Below are 23767 nucleotides of genomic sequence, written 5' to 3' on the forward strand. Positions count from 1 at the left end.
CTTCTCTTATAGGTACATGAGGACCATCAAGAATAATGTCCATTAGCTCACTGTCCTCAGCCATAATAAAGTCAAACATCTTTGTTTTCCAACACCCATAGTATTATCCATTAAATCTCTGTGGTCTAGTGGGAGATTGCCATTCTTCTAAGTTTGGTGGAGCAGCCATGATAACCAAAACACTCTAGGTGTAAACCATCTCTGATACCAATTATTGAAACCTTTAGGGGTTGCACCATACAGCGAGGGACCAGGTCCCTCAAAGTCATCACAGAGGCAATCAAACACTAAAGTGCAGAAAAAATAAAGGTCGTGCAGAAAAATAACAACACACAAGATTTACGTGAAAATCTCCTTGCTTAAGGGAGAAAAAACCACGGCTTGCCCTTACAATCACCCAAGAAATCCACTATAATCAACCTCTTGATTACAGACTTGATTTTAGCCTAACTCTAGGCTCTTTTCGCTTGTAATAACTCTACTACAAACTCATCTTGGCAACTCTGCCAAGGACCCTCAAAAATTGGTTAACTCTAACCAGCAACAATCTTAGGTAACTCTACCTAAGCACTTCTCTCAACAAAAGAAAACACTAATCTTATAGCATAAGTAGTTCGATTATAAATCAGCTCTCAAGAACACTTACTCACTCTTTAAGCATACTATAAAAGATAAGAACATGAACAATGCTTGAGAAATCTTGAAATAGAGTTTTTGCTGCCTTTCTTTATTCTTTAGATTTGGCCAAAAACTATTTAATGAAGAAGCATCTTTTTTCTTTTATAGATGAGTGATGGTTAGGGATGAAATATCATTAGACCAGGTGTCCTATTCAGTACAAGCAGCAGCTGCAAGTTTGTTACACAAGAGGACAAAATTGTGCAGACACGCGCGCCAGCTGTACTATACCATGAATATCCAGGGACCTGATCCCTTGCAGTTAGCTGCTCATCATCAAAACTACATATAGAAGCAATATTTTTAATTTTCATGCAACTACAATTAACTGAGTTCCTAGATATGCACTCAATCACATATCATCACTTAATTTTTTCAAGAGTTGAACGATTTATCAATAAGATTTTTTCAAATCTATATGAGTTATTTAGATAAGAATGACTGATTATCTCATATAAATATATGTTATCCTTAAGAGAATCTATTAAATAAGAGTTAACACCTTGAGTTTAGGTAAACTATCTCTACCAAATTCTAATCTGATTTTTCAAGCAAAACTAAGATATTATAGCTTAGATTGATATGTGCGACCATCAACCAATCAGGAAATAATTTGATACCCTAATTTCTAAAAATTATTCAACACAAAAAAACTTTGAACTTTAGACTCTCATTGGGTTCACAACCTCAGTAGACGATTTAAGTACTCATAATTTAAGAAAAAGAACAAGAATCAATTGAAGTCATAATACTTACCATGAATTAAAGATGAAAGAGATAACTTATTTTTTGCAAAAACTTCTAAACTAGAGAGAGAAAATATCAAAAACTGTAAACTACTCAATTCTAGTAGCTTCTTATTACAAAAACCTATGAAAAGTATTTATAGTGACCCATAAATTTTGAATTCTAAAAATAGTGAAACTATCTGCCTAACCGTCCATAGACCGTATATTGATCCACGATCCATGAATTGCCATTATATTATTGTGGATTTAAATCAATTTATGTATATTTATCGTTAATTGATTCACAGATCGTTTATTGATCCATAAATTGCACCATAGATTTTTCTTCCATCTTTGACTTCTCCAATTATAAGGTCATACATGTGGTATACGATCTGTAACTTTCTTTATGAATCGCTCAACTTTTGAATCTCCGGCGTGCATCATTCTCTAATTTTTTCCATGATTTGATCCATGATTGTACGTTCATTCCACAAGTCATGAATTTCTTTTCTTTAAGGTAATTTCTAAATTTTTTCCCCTTTTGGCTATTTTGACATTCAATACTTGCAAAACATCATTTTTATATTAAAATTCGAAAAAATAAGCAAAAGATCATAGAAAAAATTTAAGTAAAAAACATCAGATTTGCTATAAAACTAAGGCACACCATTGACATGCAATCCACATATGACCTCTATATCTTAACTCCTCAGAGCTTGAGTTTTCAACCTTTAGGCTTCCCATAGAAGATACAACATGCGCGTCAAATGTTCGAAATACTATCCAACATGGCCTTCACATTTCAAGTTTAGAAATTTAAATTTTCAACTTTCATTACTTACTACGGACAGTGGGGATACAGTCTGTATCTCACACATGTAGCAACTTAAACTCTAATATTTTCCCCTTCTAAGACCTCATTACTGTCATATGTTTCATAAACGGTTCACATCCCAATCGCATCTTAATCCAGGTTTCTAAATTTATTTCATTTCAACTCAAATTAATTTTAGTACACTTGGTACACGTTTATACTTAGACATTGATTTTCACAAAGGAGTATACAACAATTATCACAATTCATACCTAACCACAATAAATTAATAAATTTAAATCTGTTACGAATACACAAAATGGTACATGCTATCTCCCACTAGCCATAAGTATCTAGTATCTTTGCCAATCGAGGTTAGGACACAAAAGAAGAAATTACCTAATATTTTTATTTCTGTTGGAATTTAAACATGACACCTCATAGTTCTCAACTAAGTCCACTAATAACCATATAAAACTATATTCATAAAACCTATTTCTTTAATTAAAGTGGATAATTAAGGCCCTAAATTTTCATCTTCCGGTATAAATCCAACATAAATGAGACAAAGAGAATAAGCTAACGTTTGATCTATTTAAGTGTAAATTTAAAAATTCATCTAAATATCTATCAGGTAATGAAATTTGATTAGATTTTGAAAATTTGATCTTTAAATATTTTTAAGATTTTAAAAATTAATTTAGACTAATTTTTAAACTTTTAAAATTATTTTGAAATATAATCTTAAATTTTAAAAAATCATAACTTCAAAACTCAAATATAAATTACTATAAATTTCTAACTTTAAAATTTACAAAACTAATGAGGCCTGCAAAGTAATGAAAAAGGGCATATTGGTCCAACCCAAAAAAGAAAAGAAAAAGGGCATATTGGGACAAATAATGTAGGAAGGTAGGACCTCAAGGATTCAAGTCCCAACCAAAGTAAAGTTGGGAGTCCAGCTGTTGCATTTTGGAATTATCTTCCTACTAGAGCCCTTGACTGAATAATCATTATTTCATCACACCCCTCCCTCGAAAATACTCTCCAAAACCGAAAATGAATGTAGTTTAGAAAAAAACCCATCCTTGTCTTTCACTTCTTCTTCTCTAATTTTTCCTGCGTTCCTTTCTAACATATACTCACACTAGTGCATTTACTAGAAAGATTTTTTGGAATATCCCACCTACCCAGATCGGATTCTTGCAAAATTAATCAATTTTCAGATTGTGTTGGCTATTGAAAGTGACCCCTCAGTAGAGTGTTCAAGGGAAAAAAGAAAAGTTTTTTAGTGCATAAACATCTTTATCTTTAAGTGATTTTGATGTAAATGAAATGCAAATCTGTTGTTAAGAACAGATTTCATGGGCTCTTGTTTCAGTATTGAAGAAGATGAATCAGAACAGCAACCACACAACAAGCCAGGTTCTTTTCTTTTTCACTTTCTTGTTCTTTACCCAGACACTTTGGAACTGATGCAAGTTTAAATTGTAGAGTGACCATGTAGTTGTGTCTGATAGATCCATTGATTAGCATCAGTTCTTTCTGAAAATGAAAAATTTTGCATTGATCTGTTTTTGTTGTGTTGCTCCTCCCTCCGTTCATGTTTTCACTTGTTCACAATTGACTTAGACACCCTCCTTTGCTACCGATAAAATGACAATTTTAGCCAATCACCCTTTTTATATACAAATAAATTTGATGTTTTGGGAAATCACCATAGGTCATAATAAGGGTAAATGAGGAACTAAGTGATGAATTTGCCACCAATAAAATGACAATTTTAGTATATCACCCTTTTTATATAATAAATTTGATGTTTTAGTAAATCACCATAGATCATAATGAGGGTAAATTAGGAACTGAGTGATAAATTATCTCTTTATTTTCTAAAGTAGACAATTTAAAGTAGACATCTATTTTTTAGTATAGTAGACAAGTAAAAATGGACACAGGGAGTACACTTATCATTGGCATTATTAATTCTTCTAATCTCGAAATGGTTAAGGCCTCTGATTGCCAAATATGGAAGTTGCCAATCTGATAGGAATTCGGATGTCAGTAACTAGATGACAATTGTCAATAGGTAGAGCTACCTGAACTCTAAATTTGAATTTCACTGCCACTGTAGTTGAGCTGCAGTTTTCCTAATTCATTGATTTGGGTAATTTCTATGACCTTTTACTTACCCGAAGACCTTGAGATTTTAAACTTTGTGCTGATTTAAAGAGTAAAACTGACCCGAAGCTGTCACTCTATCTTAGACAATAATAACTGTTGGCTAAAAGAAAATCTCTTCAAGATTACTGCAAACAATGTCATGCATATGCTACTATTTTGATGTAACAAAGAGGCTTTTAAGACTTTTGGAACATGGGGTCTCCTAAATGCAAGGTAGACAAATAAAACTTATATCTATCTTAAAGAAAATATTGAGGGTTTCTGTTTTTTTTCTTTTATTTTACTTCCAGTTGTCCATGGAGTTGGTGCATGCCATGCCAGGTCAAATCCTGTAATTCCCCAGAACATATATCTCGATGCTCATGACGCTGAAAAGGCAAACATCGTGGTGATACCCAAAAATGTCAAGGACCTGCGGCAGAATCCTGGGAGTAGCGACCTTGATATCTTCACATATGAAGAGATGAAATTGTCGACCAAGCACTTTCGACCAGATAAGGTGCTTGGAGAGGGTGGGTTTGGCATTGTCTACAAAGGAGTTATTGATGAAAATGTCAGGCCAGGATACAAGACCACATATGTTGCCATTAAAGAACTCGATCCAGAAGGTCTTCAGGGTGACAGAGAGTGGCTGGTAGGCTTTCATCTGATTGTTTATTAAATACTACAATGCTTAGTTGCAGTCTCTGGAATTGAACCGTGGTATTATGAGTGTCATTAGAGTAGTGAGAGGATTTTCTTAAATCTTCTGAACTAAGAAAACCAGCAGATCAGTTTTGCATCAACTTTACTGAATTTGGGTTACTAACACTACCAAGATGGAGGGTTGACATAAAAACTGGAAAATATTGCTGTTACTTTCCATTATTTACATTCTCTTGATATCTATCGGTCTAGTCTGATGCATAATTAAATAGACATTCAACCCTTGTTTTCTTCACCCATCTTGCTCCTAACGGGCCGTGCCTAAAAGAAAATAAGGGAAGATGGCATAAGGTGAAAATAGAAGTATATACACATTTCTAAAGAACACATAATTGCCTGATATATCTCCAGAAACTAGACAGAATCATCAATGTTCGGAGAGGTTCCTCGTATTTTTATAATGAAGCATAATCCTGACTTGATTTGTGGACATGTGGCCTCTATTGTGGTGTGAGTTGTAATTTCATGCTGCTGTTCTGCTTTATAGGTACAATAGTTCCAAAGAAAGTATGTAAACAAATATCCTGGACGTCATTATATTTTTTACTAAAATTGAATATCCAGAGCTTGTATGAAACTGTGTAAAATGTGTTGGCTTCATGGACATTTTTTTAAAGTCAGAGAAAATAAAAGATATATTCACCATATTTTTGGACGAAGCAACTTAAGCTGAGTTCAGAATTTCCCTCGTGTGTTTTTCTCAAATATCCAATATAATGAAGTCAATTCTCCAGTTTTTTATTTTAAATTATAAGAAGTTGTATGATTACAGGTCTGTTGTTTTGTTCTCTCATGAGTTTGGGGTGCTTCTTGTCTTTCTGTAAATTCTTTCTCCAAATTTCTTTCTGTTTTCACGTGTCACTTATTGATGTGCTAATTGCCTTTGACTCTATGTCTAGCTACTCAAATAAGTTACTGTTTTTTCAATATGCTTTAGTGCGCAGTGGCGGAGCCAGAATTTTCAGTAAGGGGGTTCAGAAGTAAATATACGGACTAGTCGAAGGGGGTTCGACATCTACTATATATACATAAAAATATTTTTGACCATGTAAAAAATAATTTTTCGACGAAGGGGGTTCGGAACCCCCTCAACTCAATGTGGCTCCGCCACTGCTTTAGTGGATTTGACTTGTGGTCAACTTTTTTTTTCCTTTGTGATATAAAGACCAAATATTTCATTGTCAATGGACTGTTAAATGTCAATTAGTGCATCTGACATCTCAACTGCATACAAATTAATATCATGCATTTAGGAGTATGCAAGCCGTGTAAAGGGCTTTGCTAAGTGTACATATCTGTCTGCTGTTTGGTGAAAAATGTGTCTTTGAACCAGACTTTCCTGGATACATTCCAGTGAAAGTTCTAAGTAGCTATGGTAACTCTCGTGAATGATCAGCAACTTCGACGACTCTGTTGTTCAATGGCATGTCAGTTCCTTATTTACCCCATGTATATGCAGGCAGAGGTGAATTATTTGGGGCAGCTTCGACATCCAAATCTGGTGAAGCTGATTGGATATTGTTGTGAAGATTACCATAGACTGTTGGTTTATGAATATATGGCATCCGGCAGCCTGGAAAAGCACCTTTTTCCAAGTGAGTACTCAGTATCCATGTCAGTTCATGTTGATGTAGGGTAGTATGACTAATATCCACTCTAGCACACAAAGAAACAAGTACTTACGAATTTTGGGTTTACTTCCTACACTTCAAGAGGGCCTTGTAATTTTAAATTAGTTTCTATTGATTATTTGAGTTAATATCAACAACAACGTTGCAATAGTTGCAAAGAACAATTATGCTGTTGGATGTAAAGCTGAACATTTATTCTATGTATAATCAAGCCAAAGATCAGATGCACTCACCTGTGCAGTGTCACTGAAATTATAGAAAATGAAACATAAGTTACATGCATTATGTTGTTATTTCCCAATCCTTATTTAACTGATCAGTATTTCCAGTTTTTTGTTCTCTGGAAATTTACTCTTCATCTCTTCAACTATGGCTTGTGCTATAGGAGTGTGTGCTACACTAACTTGGTCAAGAAGAATGAGAATTGCTTTGGATGCTGCTAAAGGGCTTGCTTTTCTTCATGGAGCTGAAAGGCCTATAATATACAGGGACTTCAAGACGTCAAACATTTTGTTGGATTCGGTAAGTTGTCTTCTCATGATGTATTTTTTTTTCTTTCAATACCCTTCTGTTTGGTTATATTTTTCTCATGGTCTTTTTCAGTTTAAGCCGGGGGTTTATCGGAAACAGCCTCTCTACTTCACCTGAGGTAGTGGTATGGTCTGCGTACACTCTACCCTCCCCAGACCCCACTATGTGGGAATACACTGGGTATGTTGTTGGTCTTCTTCAGTTTCATTTGTTATTTGAGACCTAGAAAACTGGTATTTGCCACTTTCTGAGAAGAAATATGGATTAAATTAAAATTTCTATGCAATTTTTGCCCTTTGTTTAAATTTTGATGCAGGAATTTAATGCAAAGCTTTCTGACTTTGGACTTGCAAAAGATGGGCCCATGGGAGATCAAACACATGTATCAACTCGTGTAATGGGCACTTATGGCTATGCTGCTCCAGAGTATGTCATGACTGGTAAGTCTTGTGGTTTCTTGTTGTTCAAATCATGCAGGCACAGAATAAAAGCTTATGATAAATCTCTTCGTGTTATGTGGCCGCTTCATTTGTTTCCGTATGTAAAGCACCTTCTAATTGGGTGTGCATCGGTCGGTTCGGTTTGGTTTTATATATTATCGGTTTGGTTTATCGGTTTTTAAATATGCTAAACCAATAACCAAACCAATAAGATATTTTTTATCGGTTTTCGGTTTATCGATTTTTAGTTCTTAACGGTTCGGTTTTCGGTTTTACCGATAAAAAAATACTCATAAAATAGAAATAGTAGTAACTAACATGAAAAAAAAATCGAATCTTAGTTGCAACCAAAAATCCTACATGATGCTTTTAATTTACAAGAATCTTCAAGTTTGGACTAAATGTTGTTAGGAGAAATTAATAGTTTGTATAATTGAAATATATAATAAGTATATATATTCTTATTGGGTTATCGGTTTACCCAATAACTCAATAAATTTTTTTATAAAATCATTAAAAAATCATTAACCCAATAAACCAATAACATTTTTATCGGTTCGGTTTATCGGTTGGTTCGGTTTTTGCACACCCCTACCTTCTAATCCTATCAAAGAACGATGGTTAGAACCAATTTATGCCCAATTCCTCTTCAGCCTTTAAAATGAGTTGTTTGATGTTTTGGCTATATGGATGTTTTGGCATCCATATCTAAAACATTTGCCTTCCGTAGCTGTTCAAAAAAACTGCATTTGAGGACCACATAAATAATAGCATCTTCCCTATCTTCTTTATGCAGCCAAAGAACAAAATGTTATACGCCTTTTGGAATATGCTCTCTGTAATCATCTACATTTTATTCTGTTTATTGTTATTTACTTCTGAACAGGCATCACTGCCACCACCTGATGCTGTCAACTGAGATGTTTAATTGCATTATTCAGGACATTTGACAGCCAGAAGTGATGTTTATGGTTTTGGTGTTGTTTTGCTTGAAATGCTCATTGGAAGGAGAGCAATGGACAAAAGTAAACCTAGCCGGGAACATAACCTTGTAGAGTTTGCTCGACCTCTTTTGAATCATGGAAAGAAGCTTTTCAGGATAATGGACCCCAGACTGGATGGTCAATACTCCTCTAAAACTGCTTTAAAAGTTGCCAATCTAGCTTATCAATGCCTAAGCCAAAACCCAAAAGGAAGGCCTGTCATGAGTCAAGTTGTTGAAATACTTAAAGCCCTTCAACCACAAGATAAAGGTGAAGAGGCAATTCTAGTGACTGGAAGTGGCAGTGTCACATTGTATGAAGCTAAAGCAAACCCACTCAAATGTGAAAGTGGAAGGGAAGTTGATGCACCAAAGAGTAATCAAACAAATGGAAGAAGCAAGAGCGAGCTACCAAAGGAGTTTGGTGACCTTTATAGTCCTCCTGATCTTGTACTCGACGTTGGATCAGTTTCTTGAAGAAGTTAGAATTTACCAAGCAAAACTAAGATGAAGCTAATGTTTCTCTTAACATTGGAGGAACTATCAATATTTGGAAGACATCATGTGTCATTCCATGTCTATTTTGTTTTGTTTTATTGAGGAACTACCTTAGCAGTGAGACATTTGGTAATATTAGGGAAATAATAAGGTCTCTCCAAAGGAGGTGCTGGCGTTGAGGATCATTTAGACCAAACATATTGGTATGACGCTAGGCTTTTTTGGAATTTTTTTTAATTTCTTGAATGGAGTCTCTAAAAGGGAAACCAGCTAAGTCGTTTAAGGGATTTGTTCCAACATGGTGTTATCTGCTTAGTAAAGACGTGACATGGTCGTAAGGATGAAAAAGGCTACATAGGCCATAGGCTAGTAGGTCTTTTTTAAAAAAATAAATAAAATAAACAGAAAAATAAAAAATTATACATCTGGGGTTGGGAATGGGAATGTCCGTGGAAGTTCAGACAACCCGCCAGAGTTCTCATGATTTCCTGCCTGTAAGGTGATTGGGGTTTTGTCCTATAGAAGTAGAAAGAATTAGTAGAAGTACAAAATTAGTTGATGCAAAGATTGTTTTGCCTAAAGGTAAACGTTTTAAAATATACGAAAAAAAGGTTAAAATATTCCTTTAATATGTGAAGGTCATCATTATTATTTTCTCTTAATAATTAGGCCTAATTATATGCCCCTTCAGTTATTTTATTGGACCGAAAATATCCTTATTTACATAGAAGTTAACCAAGGACATCGATGGTATATTTGGTCCACGTTGGTTTCTAATATCAATTATGGAACAATTGTGAAATTGTATTTATGAAGCAATTTGATTAAATGGTAGTAAATTTCTCACCAATTTACGGCACTAAATAGGCACGCACATTCTGAACCCTTTTTAAACAACTTAACCGTTGACATGCCATTTTGTCTAATTTAAAATCAAAAGTTTTAGGTAAAGATAAAATAATCATGAAATAAGAGTTTGAAGCTTATAGGGTAAAATTTTTTATTTTTATTTTTTTAGCAAAATTTTCAAAGAAGCACAAAAAATCAGAAGAAACTAAGGGGTCGTTTGGTACAAAGAGAAGTTATCCATGGATTAACAATACAGGGATTAGTAATGCAGGGATTAGTAATACAAGGATTATTTTTTATCAAATGTTTGGTTTATTGTATTAAAAACTAGATATATCATGTACTTTAAAACTCAACAAAATCTTTTTTACAATTATACCCTTAAATTTTATGAGATTTTCTACTTTATTTAACTACCCTTTGTGCAATCTTAAAAAAGTTAAAATATAAATAATAATTCTCACTTCGCTTAGTTGATCATTTATTTCTTTTAAAAAAATTGAGTTTATTTAATCAAGAAAAGTTTAAAACAAACAAATAATTGTCATATTATAGAGAAATAATTTTTAAAAAATGTAAAGCACACTATTTAAGAACATCATAGATTGTTGATAATATAATTTTAGATTTTCAAATTATATATTTATTTGATAATAATTTTTTCTATTTAAATTAATCCGTCTGTAAATTGAACAATTGCAAAATAGCATAAATGTCGTTCACATTCGAAACTATCAACCTATATAAGGGAGTAAATGATATTTAAGCACTTGATCCAAATACGCAAAGTAAAAAAAAGTTGACAAATTAAAATGTAACATAACAACCAAATTTATAGTGATTAAATTTAAAATAAAACTTAAAGAAAAATTTAATAAAAAGAATTGAGGGGTAGTTGAGTCATTTAATTCTCTTATCCATGTATTATTAAGCCATGGATAAGTAATCCCATGATTTCTTAGGATAAGCTGATACACTTTATGGTGTATTAGCTATTCATGTATTAGGTGAAATTAAATTTAAATTGAACAACCAAACATTATACATAAATAGATTAATTTTTAATCCATAAATTATTTTATTTAATACGGCTTATCAAAGGAGTCCTAAAAGGATAAAAGCATGGACAAGACGCACCTTAATATAAATGGTAATGAAGCTGTTAGTTATCTTTGATAAGACGTGAAAAGTAACACGCTTGCAAAGTGTGTACTACCCCACGTCTTACGAGGCATACACAATCCTATCCCTTACATGACCAAAATGTAATACTTCCTTCATTTTATAATAAATAAATTATTAGATTTTTACACATAAATTAAAGAAAAAATATTAAATACATAAATTTAACTCAATTTTTTTATTTTTACCCTTAAAAAGAAAAAATTGACGTTGTAATATTTTTTCAAAAATTAATTGATTATCAAATCATAAAATAAATTTGAAAAAAAATTCAATGATTCACTTATTTTGAAACATCAATAAATACCTCAACAATTCACTTATTTCGAAACAGAGAAAATAGTAGTTTGCTTCTAAAAAAAATGTAGTAATAGATTGTTTTCATTAATAACAATAGTAGTTTAATTTCTTTCAAATTCACGTAATTTCTAATAACCAAATATTATTTAGTAATGATTTAGTTGTAGATATGTTTTAACCTATAGAATTATACTATTTGACCTAATTTGATTTTATAATTCGACCTGTTTACGTACAACCTATCAAGTTAAATCAAGTTAATAAATAAATTATTATTGCAATCTTTAAATTTGAATCTGTGGAATGGGTTACTAAAAATTAGGTTGACGATATCACCTCTAAAATTTTTAGTAGGTGTTTATCCACGAAAAACAATTGACGTTGTTTCAAATTTTTAAAATTGGAGTTGCGTTTGGCCATTGTTTTTACAGTAAAATTTTAAAATTAAAATATATTTTAAAATAAAATATAATTTAAATGGCGTATTTATAATTTTTTTTTAAAGATTTTTATTAAAAGAATTAAGAGTTAAGACACAAGTACCCACTAAACTATATTCAAAGTTGTTATAACACACCTAAACTTTACGGGTGTCCTATTATTCCCATAAACTTTTTTCTTTTGTATTTTTGTACTCTTTTTGTGCTAACAAAGCTGTCAAGTCAGCACAAAAATATTCTACTACTTGGCAGCCACGTCAACAAAAAGGAGCACAAAAATACAGAAAAAATAAATCTAGGGTGTAATAGGAGCCTCATAAAGTTTAGATGTGTCATAACAATTTCGAGTAAAGTTTTAATTTTTATTTGGAGTGGGGTTGGGATATTTTGCCTTATCTCAAGAATTAATAAATTTAAAACAACTTTTAGTTGCATTTGATAATTTTACGGCCAAATAAAGATTTTTGAACAAAGTGAAATAGTTTTTTTACAATAAACTATCAGAAGCTGACCTAATAAATTGCCCAAATTGAATTAAGACCACTGCACCAGCACACAAACACTAACACTATTTCCCTGTTGCACAACTGTGGCTATAAAATCTTCAAAGGTTGTACCAGCAATTGCACATCTATACTAGTAGCTGGTAATGTAGTTTGAACCACAACATTCTTGCCTGCTCTTTTATTCAAAAGTGACATATGGAAAACAAAATGAACTCGTGAAGTAGGGAGTAAAGCAAATTGGTAAGCTACTGGTCCAACCTTGGAACTCTTTAAGTTCTCTTTTCTATCAATAAACTTCTTCATTCTCTCTTGAGCCTTGGAGAGATTATCACTATGAAACTATTACATCTGCTGCCTCTTTATTACCAAATCCTCAGTAGTAGATATAGAAGTACTCAAGAGGGAGGCTTAGGTGGAGTGTAACCATAGAGAGCCTCAAAAGGAGTAGACTGCAGATTAGTATGAAAATTGTTGTTGTACCACTATTTCAGACAAATACAACCATTGTTTCTAGTGAACAGGTCTATGGGAAGTCATGCATCTCAAGTAGTTCTCTATATACCTAATCACCTTCTCTGTTAGGCCATCACCCTGAGGGTGATAGGCAAAATTGAACAAGGCTTGCCAAAATTGCTAAAAAAATTCTTATCTCTATCAGAGATAGTGGATTTAGGAAATCTATAAAGGATGTGTATCCTTTTTAAGAATTTATCTACAACAACACTAGTTGTAAATAGATGAACAAGAGCAATGAAATGTGCAAACTTAGACCTTCTGTCCACCACTACCAAAAATATTTTTTTACCCCGAGATTTGGGCAAGCCCTCAATTAAATCCATCCTCATATATCTCCATAGATGATTATGAATGGGTAAAGGTTGCAACATGCCAGGATAAGGTACATTCCCAGTCTTATACCTCTGGCAGCTGCAATAATTTAGATTACCATTTGCTTAATGTTGGACCAATAAAAAATTTGAGACAATCTCTTGAGTGTCCCTAGTTGACCTGAATGACCACTCAAAGGGGAAGAATGAAAGTTCTTAATCAAATTCTTCCTGGGAGCACCAGAATTCCCTATAACTATCTTAGCCTTCCTTCTTAACACACCAGCTGAATATTGGTAGAAGTAAAGTCCAATAGTAGAAGTAGTCACCTCAGTTATGATTGTGGCTATAATGGGGTCATTTATATAGCTATCACTGATATTCTCCATCCATCTGAGAGCCATAATAGTGATAGCATTAAGGGATTGAGGGATCACATTATGTGTTTCAAATTGGCTAGAGAGGGCATCAACCACTTTATTTTCAGCTTTCTTTTTATATTGAACTTCAAAGTCTAAGCTTAAAAGCTTAGTGAGACCCTTTTGTTGAATAGAAGTAGTAACTCTTTATTCTAGAAGATATTTAAGGCTTAAATGGCCAGTCCTCACAGTAAAATGCCCAAACTACAAGTAATGTCTCTACTTATCCGCTGCATTTGACAAAACCTTATACTCTTTCTCATATATTGACCCGTCTTTGTGCTTAGTAGCAATAACCTTACTGAGATAGGCTAAAGGCATTCCTTGCTACATCAACATAGCTCATACAGCAGATTAAATAGCATCTATTTTCACTATGAAAATCTAAGTGTAGTCTGGAAGAGCAAGCATATGAGTATAGGACATAGCAACTTTAAGTTTCTCAAAGGCTTGGTCAACTTCAATAATCCAGTAAAAAGGCATCATTCTTGAAAATATCATGAAGTGGTCTACATATTCTATCATAGCCCTTCACATACTTTCTGTCGTATCCTGTTAGGTCTAGAAACCCTCCAAGAGCCTTAGCTATAGTTGGTTTGGGCCGTTATTTCATAGCATTTATCTTATTAAGGTTAGTGGATATCCCTTTCTACAGTAATGATATGGACAAGGTATTCTACTCTAGCTTGATCAAATGAACACTTAAATTTCTTAGCATACAAGGTGTGCTCATGTATCACCTGAAACGCTATCTCTAAATAAATCAAACAATCTTCCAAGAACCTACTGTAAATGTGGATGTCATCAAAGAATACCAAAATAAATTTCCTATGGTATGCCTGAAAAACTTGATTCATAAGAGCTTGAAATGTTGTAGGAGTATTAATAAGCCCAAAGGGCATGACTTTGAACTCATAATGGCCTATATGTGTTCTTAATATTATTTTGAACATATTCTTAACCTTCATCCTGATCTGGTGGTAACCAACTCCGAGATTAATTTTTTAAAAGAGTATAGACCTATGTAAGCCATCCAACAAATCATCTATTAGAGGAATAAGATACTTATCCTTTATTGTGATTTCATTCAAACCCTTGTAGTTTACACAAAATCTCCAAGATCCATCTTTTTTCTTTGCTAATAGTATTAGGGATGAGAAAAATGATTGACTATGTTGTATAATTCCATTATCAGCATCTCAACTACCTATCTCTCAAGTTCTTCCTTTTTATGGTGGTTGTACCTATAAGGTTTAAAAATACTAGCAAGGCTTTTGGTTTCAGAAGAATGGAATGATCCAATTTTCTCTCAGATGGTAATAACTTAGGTTCGGAAAACAACATATCATACCTGACCAATGTTTTCTGAATTGCTTCATCAATCTTTGTTTGTTCTACCTTTGTAGTTCCAGCCATAAAAAATGAGTGAGCCAATAATGTTTGTCTCTTTCTTAATATCTCTCCCAAAGGCGTACTAGTGATCAGTTGAGCTGCCCTTCTTCTAACAGTGCATAAAGAATCACCTTATTTGCCTTTTTACTAATAGTCACACAGTGATTCCCATGATTAAATATGGTTGGATTAATGTCACGATCTAATTTCTCAGGTCATGATGGTGCCTAACATAACCTACTAGTAGGCAAGCCAAAATCATAGTCCAGAATGGCTAGTAACGAACTACTCAAATAGATAAAGGAAAGAATTCGGAATATCTAAAATACAAGATCAATTACATAATAAAATCCCAAGACCTAATGGTATCAGTATAAGAGTTGCTAATATAACAAGAGTACTAAGTACAAATGAATACACTGGTATAAATTATGTCTGAATACAACATAGAGACTAGTCTAATACATAAGAGAAAGATAGGTAATACTCCAAACGCCAGAAACTCACTTTAAGTCTCTGAACTATGGCTACTCCACACAATGCATACATCAATGGCGATAACTCGTACTATGATATGCAGGCTGTAGAAGTGTAGTATGAGTACCAAACACGTGGTACTCAGTAGGCAACTACCGACTAAGCTTCAAAGATAAAACAGATATATACAACACATAAATAGAATGGAAAACTACACCCAAATGTCCAACCATAGTATTTGACAACCAATAAGGTAATTATAATACCTCATATTTATTTTACTCCAGTTTAGCTCATAGTGCGTGTATAAGAGGCTTAGAACCTGAAAAATTAACTAAGTATTGGGGACTTCGTCTTATTTGTTGGCCTCTTAATTCTAAGGATTTTTAAAGTGACCTTCTCGATCTCGAGATGTAGGTTCTTGAGTTTATTCATGTTCAAGGTGGTAAGGGGCATGTCTCAAGAAAGTTTTGAATTTTTTGAACAAGGATTGGGTCGTGTTTGGATTTCGATTCCAGAAGTTCAATGCAATTGCATCGCATCACGCTATATATAGCGATGAGAAACCCATCGTGTCACATTCTCCCTTAAATCTGCATTTTAGTTATGAATTTAAATCCTTGAGGGATAGTTACATCTTTTCCCCTTAACCCATTTCGTAAAAACACGACTTAAATCATTTTTTAGGGAATTATATGTTTAATTTCCCCAATTTCTCTCTAAAATAAACCCCAAATATCTCCTTAGTTCATCAAATTCATCCTTTTCTCTTCAAGAAAATCAAGGATTCAAGTTTCCCAATCCAAGAACTTTCAAGAAAGCTTTCAAGATTGTATTTCTCTTTCAAGTTTAACGGTTTAAGATATGTGAGAAATTCATACATGGGCCCTTTCCATCCATGGAGTCCCAGAATCCATCTTTATGTTTTAAATTATGAAATTACATGTTCATGTTGAATTATCTCCATGAAGTTTTATGAATTTTGGCTATACATTATGTTTGCAATTGTTTTTCGAGGGAATTAGCCCTTACACAATGGAATGATGATATTTTTATGTTGAATCCTTGATTCATGGTTTTAGTATTGAATCTATGTTATTATTACATGTTTTAATCCATCCCCATGCTTTAATTCATGACCCTCATGTGTTTGATGAAATGCCTAAGTGTTGAACTTGGAAGAATGATTCCCCTACTATGATTAGAAAGCTTTCATATGTCCTTATTGATATTTCTATTCAGTGCTGGGGGTTATGAATACCCGAAACTTAGCTGTTTACATAGTTTTAGTATTTTCAGAATGGTTTCAGATAAACCATGAGCCTTGTTATTTAGTTAGAATCATGTTCCATTATTGGCTCAGTTACACTTAGTTTAGTCCAACAGTCAATACCATTCAGTTGGAAGTAGGATTCATCACCGAGCGAACCCAGGGATGGGGGTGTTTCTACCAGTACAAGGTTTGACCCTTAATAGCAATCCCTGAGTTATAGAACTACGTAGCCAGTGTAGGTTGAGATGTCTTCCTACCAGTTTAGGGTTGACATATATATCATGAGTCTTTCTGTCAGTTTAGGGTTGACAAAACATCTTCTTACCAGTTTAGGATTGACACAACCAATGTTAGTACCCGTGGCACGGTACTGGCACCCTTCCAACTGGGGTCACAGGTTGGACCCCAATTAGCTCAGATTGGGGCATATCGGTTAGATGGTACCTCCCATAGTATCAGTTTTGTATTCAATTTAGATTCGCTTAACCATAGCATACAGACTTCCAGTTATTCAGTTATCAGATTTTAGTAATTCAGTTTTACAGATTATTTCAAAAATATTATATGCTTGGTCTTGTACTCTCAGTATTTCACTTTTCTTGCATGCTTACTTAGTTATCTCATACTATTCAGTCAATCATTACTTTATGCATAGTTAAACCATGTATTTTAGCCTAACCTCATCTCATATACCAGTATATTCAAAGTACTGATCACATACTTTTCTTTGTGCTATGATGTCTTATATCATAGGTTCGAACACTGAGGTTCCTAATTGTACTTAGACAGTTCAGCTTATGAGAAACAACAGTTTTGGTAAGTACTCATCTATTGAGGACATGACTAGCATATTTCAGTTATTTCAGTAGTTCTGCATTTTAATCAGTTGGAGTTAGTTGGGGGATTGTCCTATTATCTCCTCAGTCAATTTTAGAGACTTTTCAGACATTCAGACAGTTAGTTGGTTTATCAGTTATTTTATTAGACTTTTTAGTATGTCTTCTGATGTTCATATTGATGATTTAATTATGTTTTAGTATTTAAAACCTTATGACATTGATAGTTGTTTTCTGCATATATGTATTTTATTACTTTATTTAGTATTCACAGTAGGTACCAGCTCATAGGTTATCTTGTGGTCATTTATGACCATAAGCATCGTTGTCGCAACTAGGGGTAGCCTTGGGTCGTGATAAAAAACTTGGGATCAGAACAAAAGTTTTACAGTGTCCTAGGGAGTCTAAAAAATCGTGTTGAGTAGAGTATTGTGCATAGATGTAAAGTGCATCACACTTATGGACAAGAGAATACAAGACATTTTAGGAAAAGTTTTTCTTCTTTCAGTTTTCATGTCATGGAAAAGAGCATGATGCTTTATTTAATCTCTCTTTCTGACTCATTTTTCTTTCTGTTACAGACCATGCCTCCCAAAAAGAACAACAGAAAAAGGATTGGGAATCAAATCGTACCTTTGCATGTTCAGGAAGATCCCCTGAATAAATATGTCTCTTACACTAAATTCAGAGCTGCTTTCGTGTAACACCCTGATTTGCTGAATCGGAATGCTACACAGTGCTCATGACCTCGAAGGACCACAAGCTAACCCATATCTGATATCTGTACCTGTATACTGCAAATTATGAGGTAATAATTTGGAATACATGGCACTGTAAGGCCATAAGGTTCAACTGAATACAATCATGTGGGTAAAAATACCCAAAACAACTCAATCTGAATGTAAATCTAAAAGCAAATTTGAAACCCTCTAAACTGTCTGAATAAGGAGTTAAAGGAATATGTCTCCAACTAACTTCGTAAAATTGAACTGAAGAAATAAATGAATCAAATCATATTGTCCTCGAATCAATGAAGACTCACTATCTCTGCGACTGGAATGCTACCGCTGCTGCTAGGCTGGAGCTCGTGTCTCGAAACTTATGGTGTAGCATGAAAAGAAAGCACCATAGCGCAAATACGTCAGTACAACTGGAGTACTGAGTATACGAGGAGGGTAGGCTGAACATAAAGGGTTTCATGTATGAACAACACTGACTGACTAATATGATCGTGGGAGTGCAAACACGTATATATATAAACTGGGACCGTGAATACATGATAGCATGACCTGTAAGCTAATACATGGTTTACTGATAATTGTTATGACTGATACTGAAACTGATAACATGGAAGACTGTATCTGACAGTCCTGTGTATATTGAAATCTAAATAACGCTCTGAGTGCTTTCACTGAGACTGATACTGAAACTGATAACATGGATGACTGTATCTGACAGTCCTATATATACTAAAATATGAAGAATGCCCTGAGTTTTTTTACTGAGACTGTTACTAAAACTATGTGAAGTAGTGTCTAACCGACATGCCCCATGTATGTCGTTATGGCTAAGCTGGGGTCCAATCTCTGCCCCGACTGGAGGGGTGTCAATACCACGCCAGTGGTAAGGACAACTGTGAGAACCCTATATTGGCAGGTATTCAAATGAGAACGGTAGGAACCCTAAACTGACGGGTTAAGCCACCTCATCAATCCTAAGCTGATGGGTTAAGATGTCTCAACCTATGCTGGCTATGTAGTTTTGAAACACAAGGATTGCTACTAAGAATCACACCCTGAACTGGCGGGTGGGTTCCCATCCTTGGGTTCACTCGGTGCTAACCTCTACTCCCATCTGGAGGTACTGTACATGAATAACTGACTGTGCATGTCTTGATCTTACTAAATTCCGTTGACTGGTGGAATGTTACTGATATCTGACAACTGACTAAGATCATAAGGTTTTCCTGAGTCACATGACTGACTGAAGTCTATGGAATCATAGCTTAAGTTCAGATATCGTGAAACGTGACATGGATCTAGGCACACAGCTATAGTTTTTGGGTACAAGTACCCCCAGGACTCGATGGAAGGAGACTGACACACATGACTGACTTGATCATAAGAGTAGAGTCCATAATTTATAATATCATAAGTAGGGATCTCATACTAAGCATGGTTATCAACAATGTATTGCATGGAAAGGATTTCATATCACATAGAAGTACTTGCATAATCTTAATATCATGCTCATTGCATAATCATATTGGCAACACATACCAATAGCATGGAAGTTCATGTGGATTGCATGGTTATCATACATCTTGTTCATAAGTAGGATTTGCAAGTAAGCATAGCATAATCTCATAAGAATAGTTCATGAGTATTCCAACAACATTTACAAGGTACATTAACAACATAGAAGTCATTGGAACGTAAGGGCATATCATGAATCCTTCACTTGGTCACAATTTAGCTATATTGCATGATTTCTAGTTCCTTAGGCACTTTATCAAACACCTTATATGCACATCTTAAGCATAGGTGAATTCATCTTATCAATCGCCTATGCTTGGATTGGGCGGCTCCTAACCAATCGCCTATTCTTGGGTTGAGCGGCGCCTAACCAATCGCCTATGCTTGGGTTGGGCGGTGCCTAACCAATCACCTATGATTACTGTCTCTTACGAAAATGGGCATAACTTTTCGCTCGGGTATTGGATTAAGGCGAAATTGGTATCGTTGGTAATCTAATTCGATTTTCTACAATTTGGTGGGTCTAAATCAGCCAAAATACCATATTAACATTGAGTTATACTCATTCAAATATGACCCTTGCAAAATCGAACACTAAAACTTGATGGATTCAAAAACTCTTAGCTTGTATTACCTTAAGTGACTCATATGAACATGCTTAATGCATCATAAGCTATCCTATCACTAGGATATTCATTGTAACTCATGTACTCAATTATGAATTGCATTATTAGAAACATGCGGGGTATTACAATATCTCCCCCTTAGGAACATTCGTCCTCGAATGAGAATTTACTGAGAAGGGATAAAAGGCAATAGAACCTGAACTGAACATGAAGAACTGAAACTTGATCTCATGAATGACATGCTAAACATACTAAACTCGTGCATATCTGATGGATGGACAACTGACACATAAATGCATGACTGAGTATAAAATGGTTAATAGGTACCAAGCTTATACTAGAAACATGAACGTGAAACTTAATAAGCTTAAGGAGAACTGTTACCTTGAGCTTGATCTGAATTGGCGGGGAAGAGGTGAGGATACTTGGTACGCATATCTGCTTCTGCTTCCCAAGTAGCTCCCTTATGAGACTGATTTCGCCAAAGAACCTTAACTACAGGGACTTCTTTGTTCCTTAATCTACGAGTCTGATAATCTAAGATTTCAACTGGAATCTCTTTATAAGAGAGGTTGTTCTGAATGTCGATGCTCTGAATAGGGACAACAACTGCTGGGTCACCTATGCACTTCTTTAGCAAAGAGATATGAAAGACTGGATGGACTGAGGCTAGATCTGAAGGCAGCTCAAGCTCATAAGCTACCTTGCCGAAGCGATAAAAGAATTTTGAAGGGACCGACATACCGGGGAATGAGTTTCCCTTTCTTGCCAAACCTCTTCACTCCCTTCATGGGAGAGATCTTAAGATAGACATAGTTATTGACCTCAAACTCGAGATCCTTTCTACAAACATCTGCATAGGACTTCTGTCGGCTCTGAGCAGCCCGAAGTCTCTCTCTGATCAACTGAACTTTCTCTAAGGCGTCGAATACTAAGTCAGGACCTATGACTGAGGCCTCACTAACTTCAAACCAACCAACCAGAGATCTACATCTCCTACCATAGAGAGCTTCAAATGGAGCCATCTGAATACTAGAATGATAGCTATTGTTGTATGCAAACTCAATCAAAGGCAAGTGGTCGTCCCAACTTCCCTTGAAGTCAATTGCACACGCCCTTAGCATATCTTCAAGAGTCTAAATGGTCCTCTCTACTTGGCCATCTGTCTGAGGATGAAATGCTGTGTTGAGATGGACTTGGGTACCGAGACCCTTTTGGAATGCTTTCCAAAAGTGAGAAGTGAACTGGGTACCTCTGTCTGAGATGATAGATAATGAAACACCATGTAACCTGACTAACTCCCTGATATAGAGTTTGGCATAATCCTCGGCGGAATAAGAAGTACGAATAGGAAGGAAATAATGACCCAGACTGAATCATGCTGATGACAAGTTCTAGGCAAACTCATCACGAATTCCAATTTAACTTCTTCCCACTTCCAAGTAGGAATGGTGAACTCTTGCATGGAACTACTAGGTTTTTGGTGCTCTATCTTAACCTGCTGACATGTAGAGCACTTAGCCACAAACTTTGCAACATCTCTCTTCATCCCATTTCACCAATAGATCTCCCGCATGTCGCGGTACATCTTAGTGGCCCCTGGATGAATAGAGTATCGTACACCATGCGCTTCTACAAGAATTCGCTGCCCTAATTTATCTACACTTAGAACACATAGACGACCCTGACAACGAAGAACACTATCTCCCTCTTGGGAGAAAACCTCGACTTTTTGATTCTGAACTGACTCTTTAAGTCTTGTTTCTCTTTCACCTTGGAAACTAGAGGTGAATCTGAACTACTATGAACACGTACACCACCCTCTAAAGAATCGACTAAGCAAACGCCTAGTCTGGTAAGCTGATGGATCTCCTGAGCCATTTTTTTCTTACTACCCTCAACGTGAGAAATACTACACATGGAGAGTCGAATGAGAGTGTCGGCCACAACATTGGCCTTGCCCGGATGATAAAGAACACTCATGTTGTAATCCTTCAAGAGCTCTAACCACCTTCTCTGGCAAAGATTGAGATCTTTCTGGGAAAAGACATACTAGAGGCTTTTATGGTCTGTGAAGACATCTACATGAACTCCATAGAGATAATGCCTCCAAATATTCAAGGCAAAAACTACCGCTGCTAACTCAAGATCATGAGTAGGATAATTCTTCTCATGTGGCTTTAACGATCTGAAGACGTAAGCTATGACCTTACCATGCTGCATTAGGACACAACCTAAACCCACTATGGATGCATCACAATAGACTAGAAAAACCGTCTGAACCATCTAGAATAGCTAGAACTGGAGCGGAGGTGAGTCGAGTCTTCAACTCTTGAAAGCTCTTCTCACATGAATCTGACCACTGAAACTTAATTTTTTTCTGAGTCAATCTGGACATGGGAGATGCAATAGAAGGAAATCCCTCGACAAACCATCTGTAATAGCCAGTCAAACCCAAGAAACTCCTAATATTTGATGGAGATACGGGTCTGGGCCAATTTTTTACTGCCTTAATTTTCTGAGGATCTACTCTAATGCCATCACCGGAAATAATATGGCCAAGGAATTCTACTGATCTTAGCCAAAATTCACACTTGCTGAACTTAGTGAATAATTGGTGATCCTTGAGTGTCTGAAGAATAATCCTGAGATGGTCTGCATGATCACGCTCTGTGCGAGAATAGACCAGAATATCATCTATGAAGACTATGACAAACATGTCCAAGTTCTGCTTGAACACACGGTTCATCAAATCCATAAAAGTTGCAGGGGCATTAGTAAGACCAAATTACATGACTGAAAATTTGAAGTGACCATATTGATTACGGAAAGCTATCTTCGGAATGTCACATTCTCTAACTCTGTGCTGATGATAGCCTGATCTGAGGTCTATCTTAGAGAAGTAACTGGCACCATGAAGTTGGTCGAATAGATCATCAATCCTGGGAAGAGGATATCTGTTCTTGACCGTGACCTTGTTGAGTTGACGATAATCAATATACATCCTGAGAGAACCATTTTTCTTGTGCATGAATAATACTGGCACACCCCATGGGGAAATGCTGGTTCTGATGAATCCCTTATCTAAGAGATTCTTTAACTGATCTCTCAGTTCCTTGAGTTCTGCTGGTGCCATTCTGTATGGCGGAATAGAAATAGGTTGAGTATCCGGAAGAAGGTCTATGTCGAAGTCT

At 35.1% G+C, this 23767-nt stretch overlaps 1 protein-coding gene across 1 annotated transcript; it reads left to right on the top strand.

Moving 5' to 3' along the window:
* Positions 1 to 3142: 3142 nt before the first annotated feature.
* Positions 3143 to 9376, top strand: LOC107877930 (probable serine/threonine-protein kinase PBL17). The gene is made up of 6 exons (XM_016724744.2): positions 3143 to 3648; positions 4695 to 5038; positions 6569 to 6704; positions 7126 to 7262; positions 7588 to 7711; positions 8653 to 9376. Exons 1-6 carry the CDS (start codon positions 3588 to 3590, stop codon positions 9168 to 9170), a joined length of 1320 nt encoding a protein of 439 aa, XP_016580230.1. The 5' UTR covers positions 3143 to 3587; the 3' UTR covers positions 9171 to 9376.
* The last annotated feature ends 14391 nt before the right edge of the window (positions 9377 to 23767 follow it).

The sequence above is a fragment of the Capsicum annuum genome, chromosome 7 (genome assembly GCF_002878395.1).
Source record: "Capsicum annuum cultivar UCD-10X-F1 chromosome 7, UCD10Xv1.1, whole genome shotgun sequence".
In the NCBI taxonomy this organism is placed as follows: domain Eukaryota; kingdom Viridiplantae; phylum Streptophyta; class Magnoliopsida; order Solanales; family Solanaceae; genus Capsicum; species Capsicum annuum.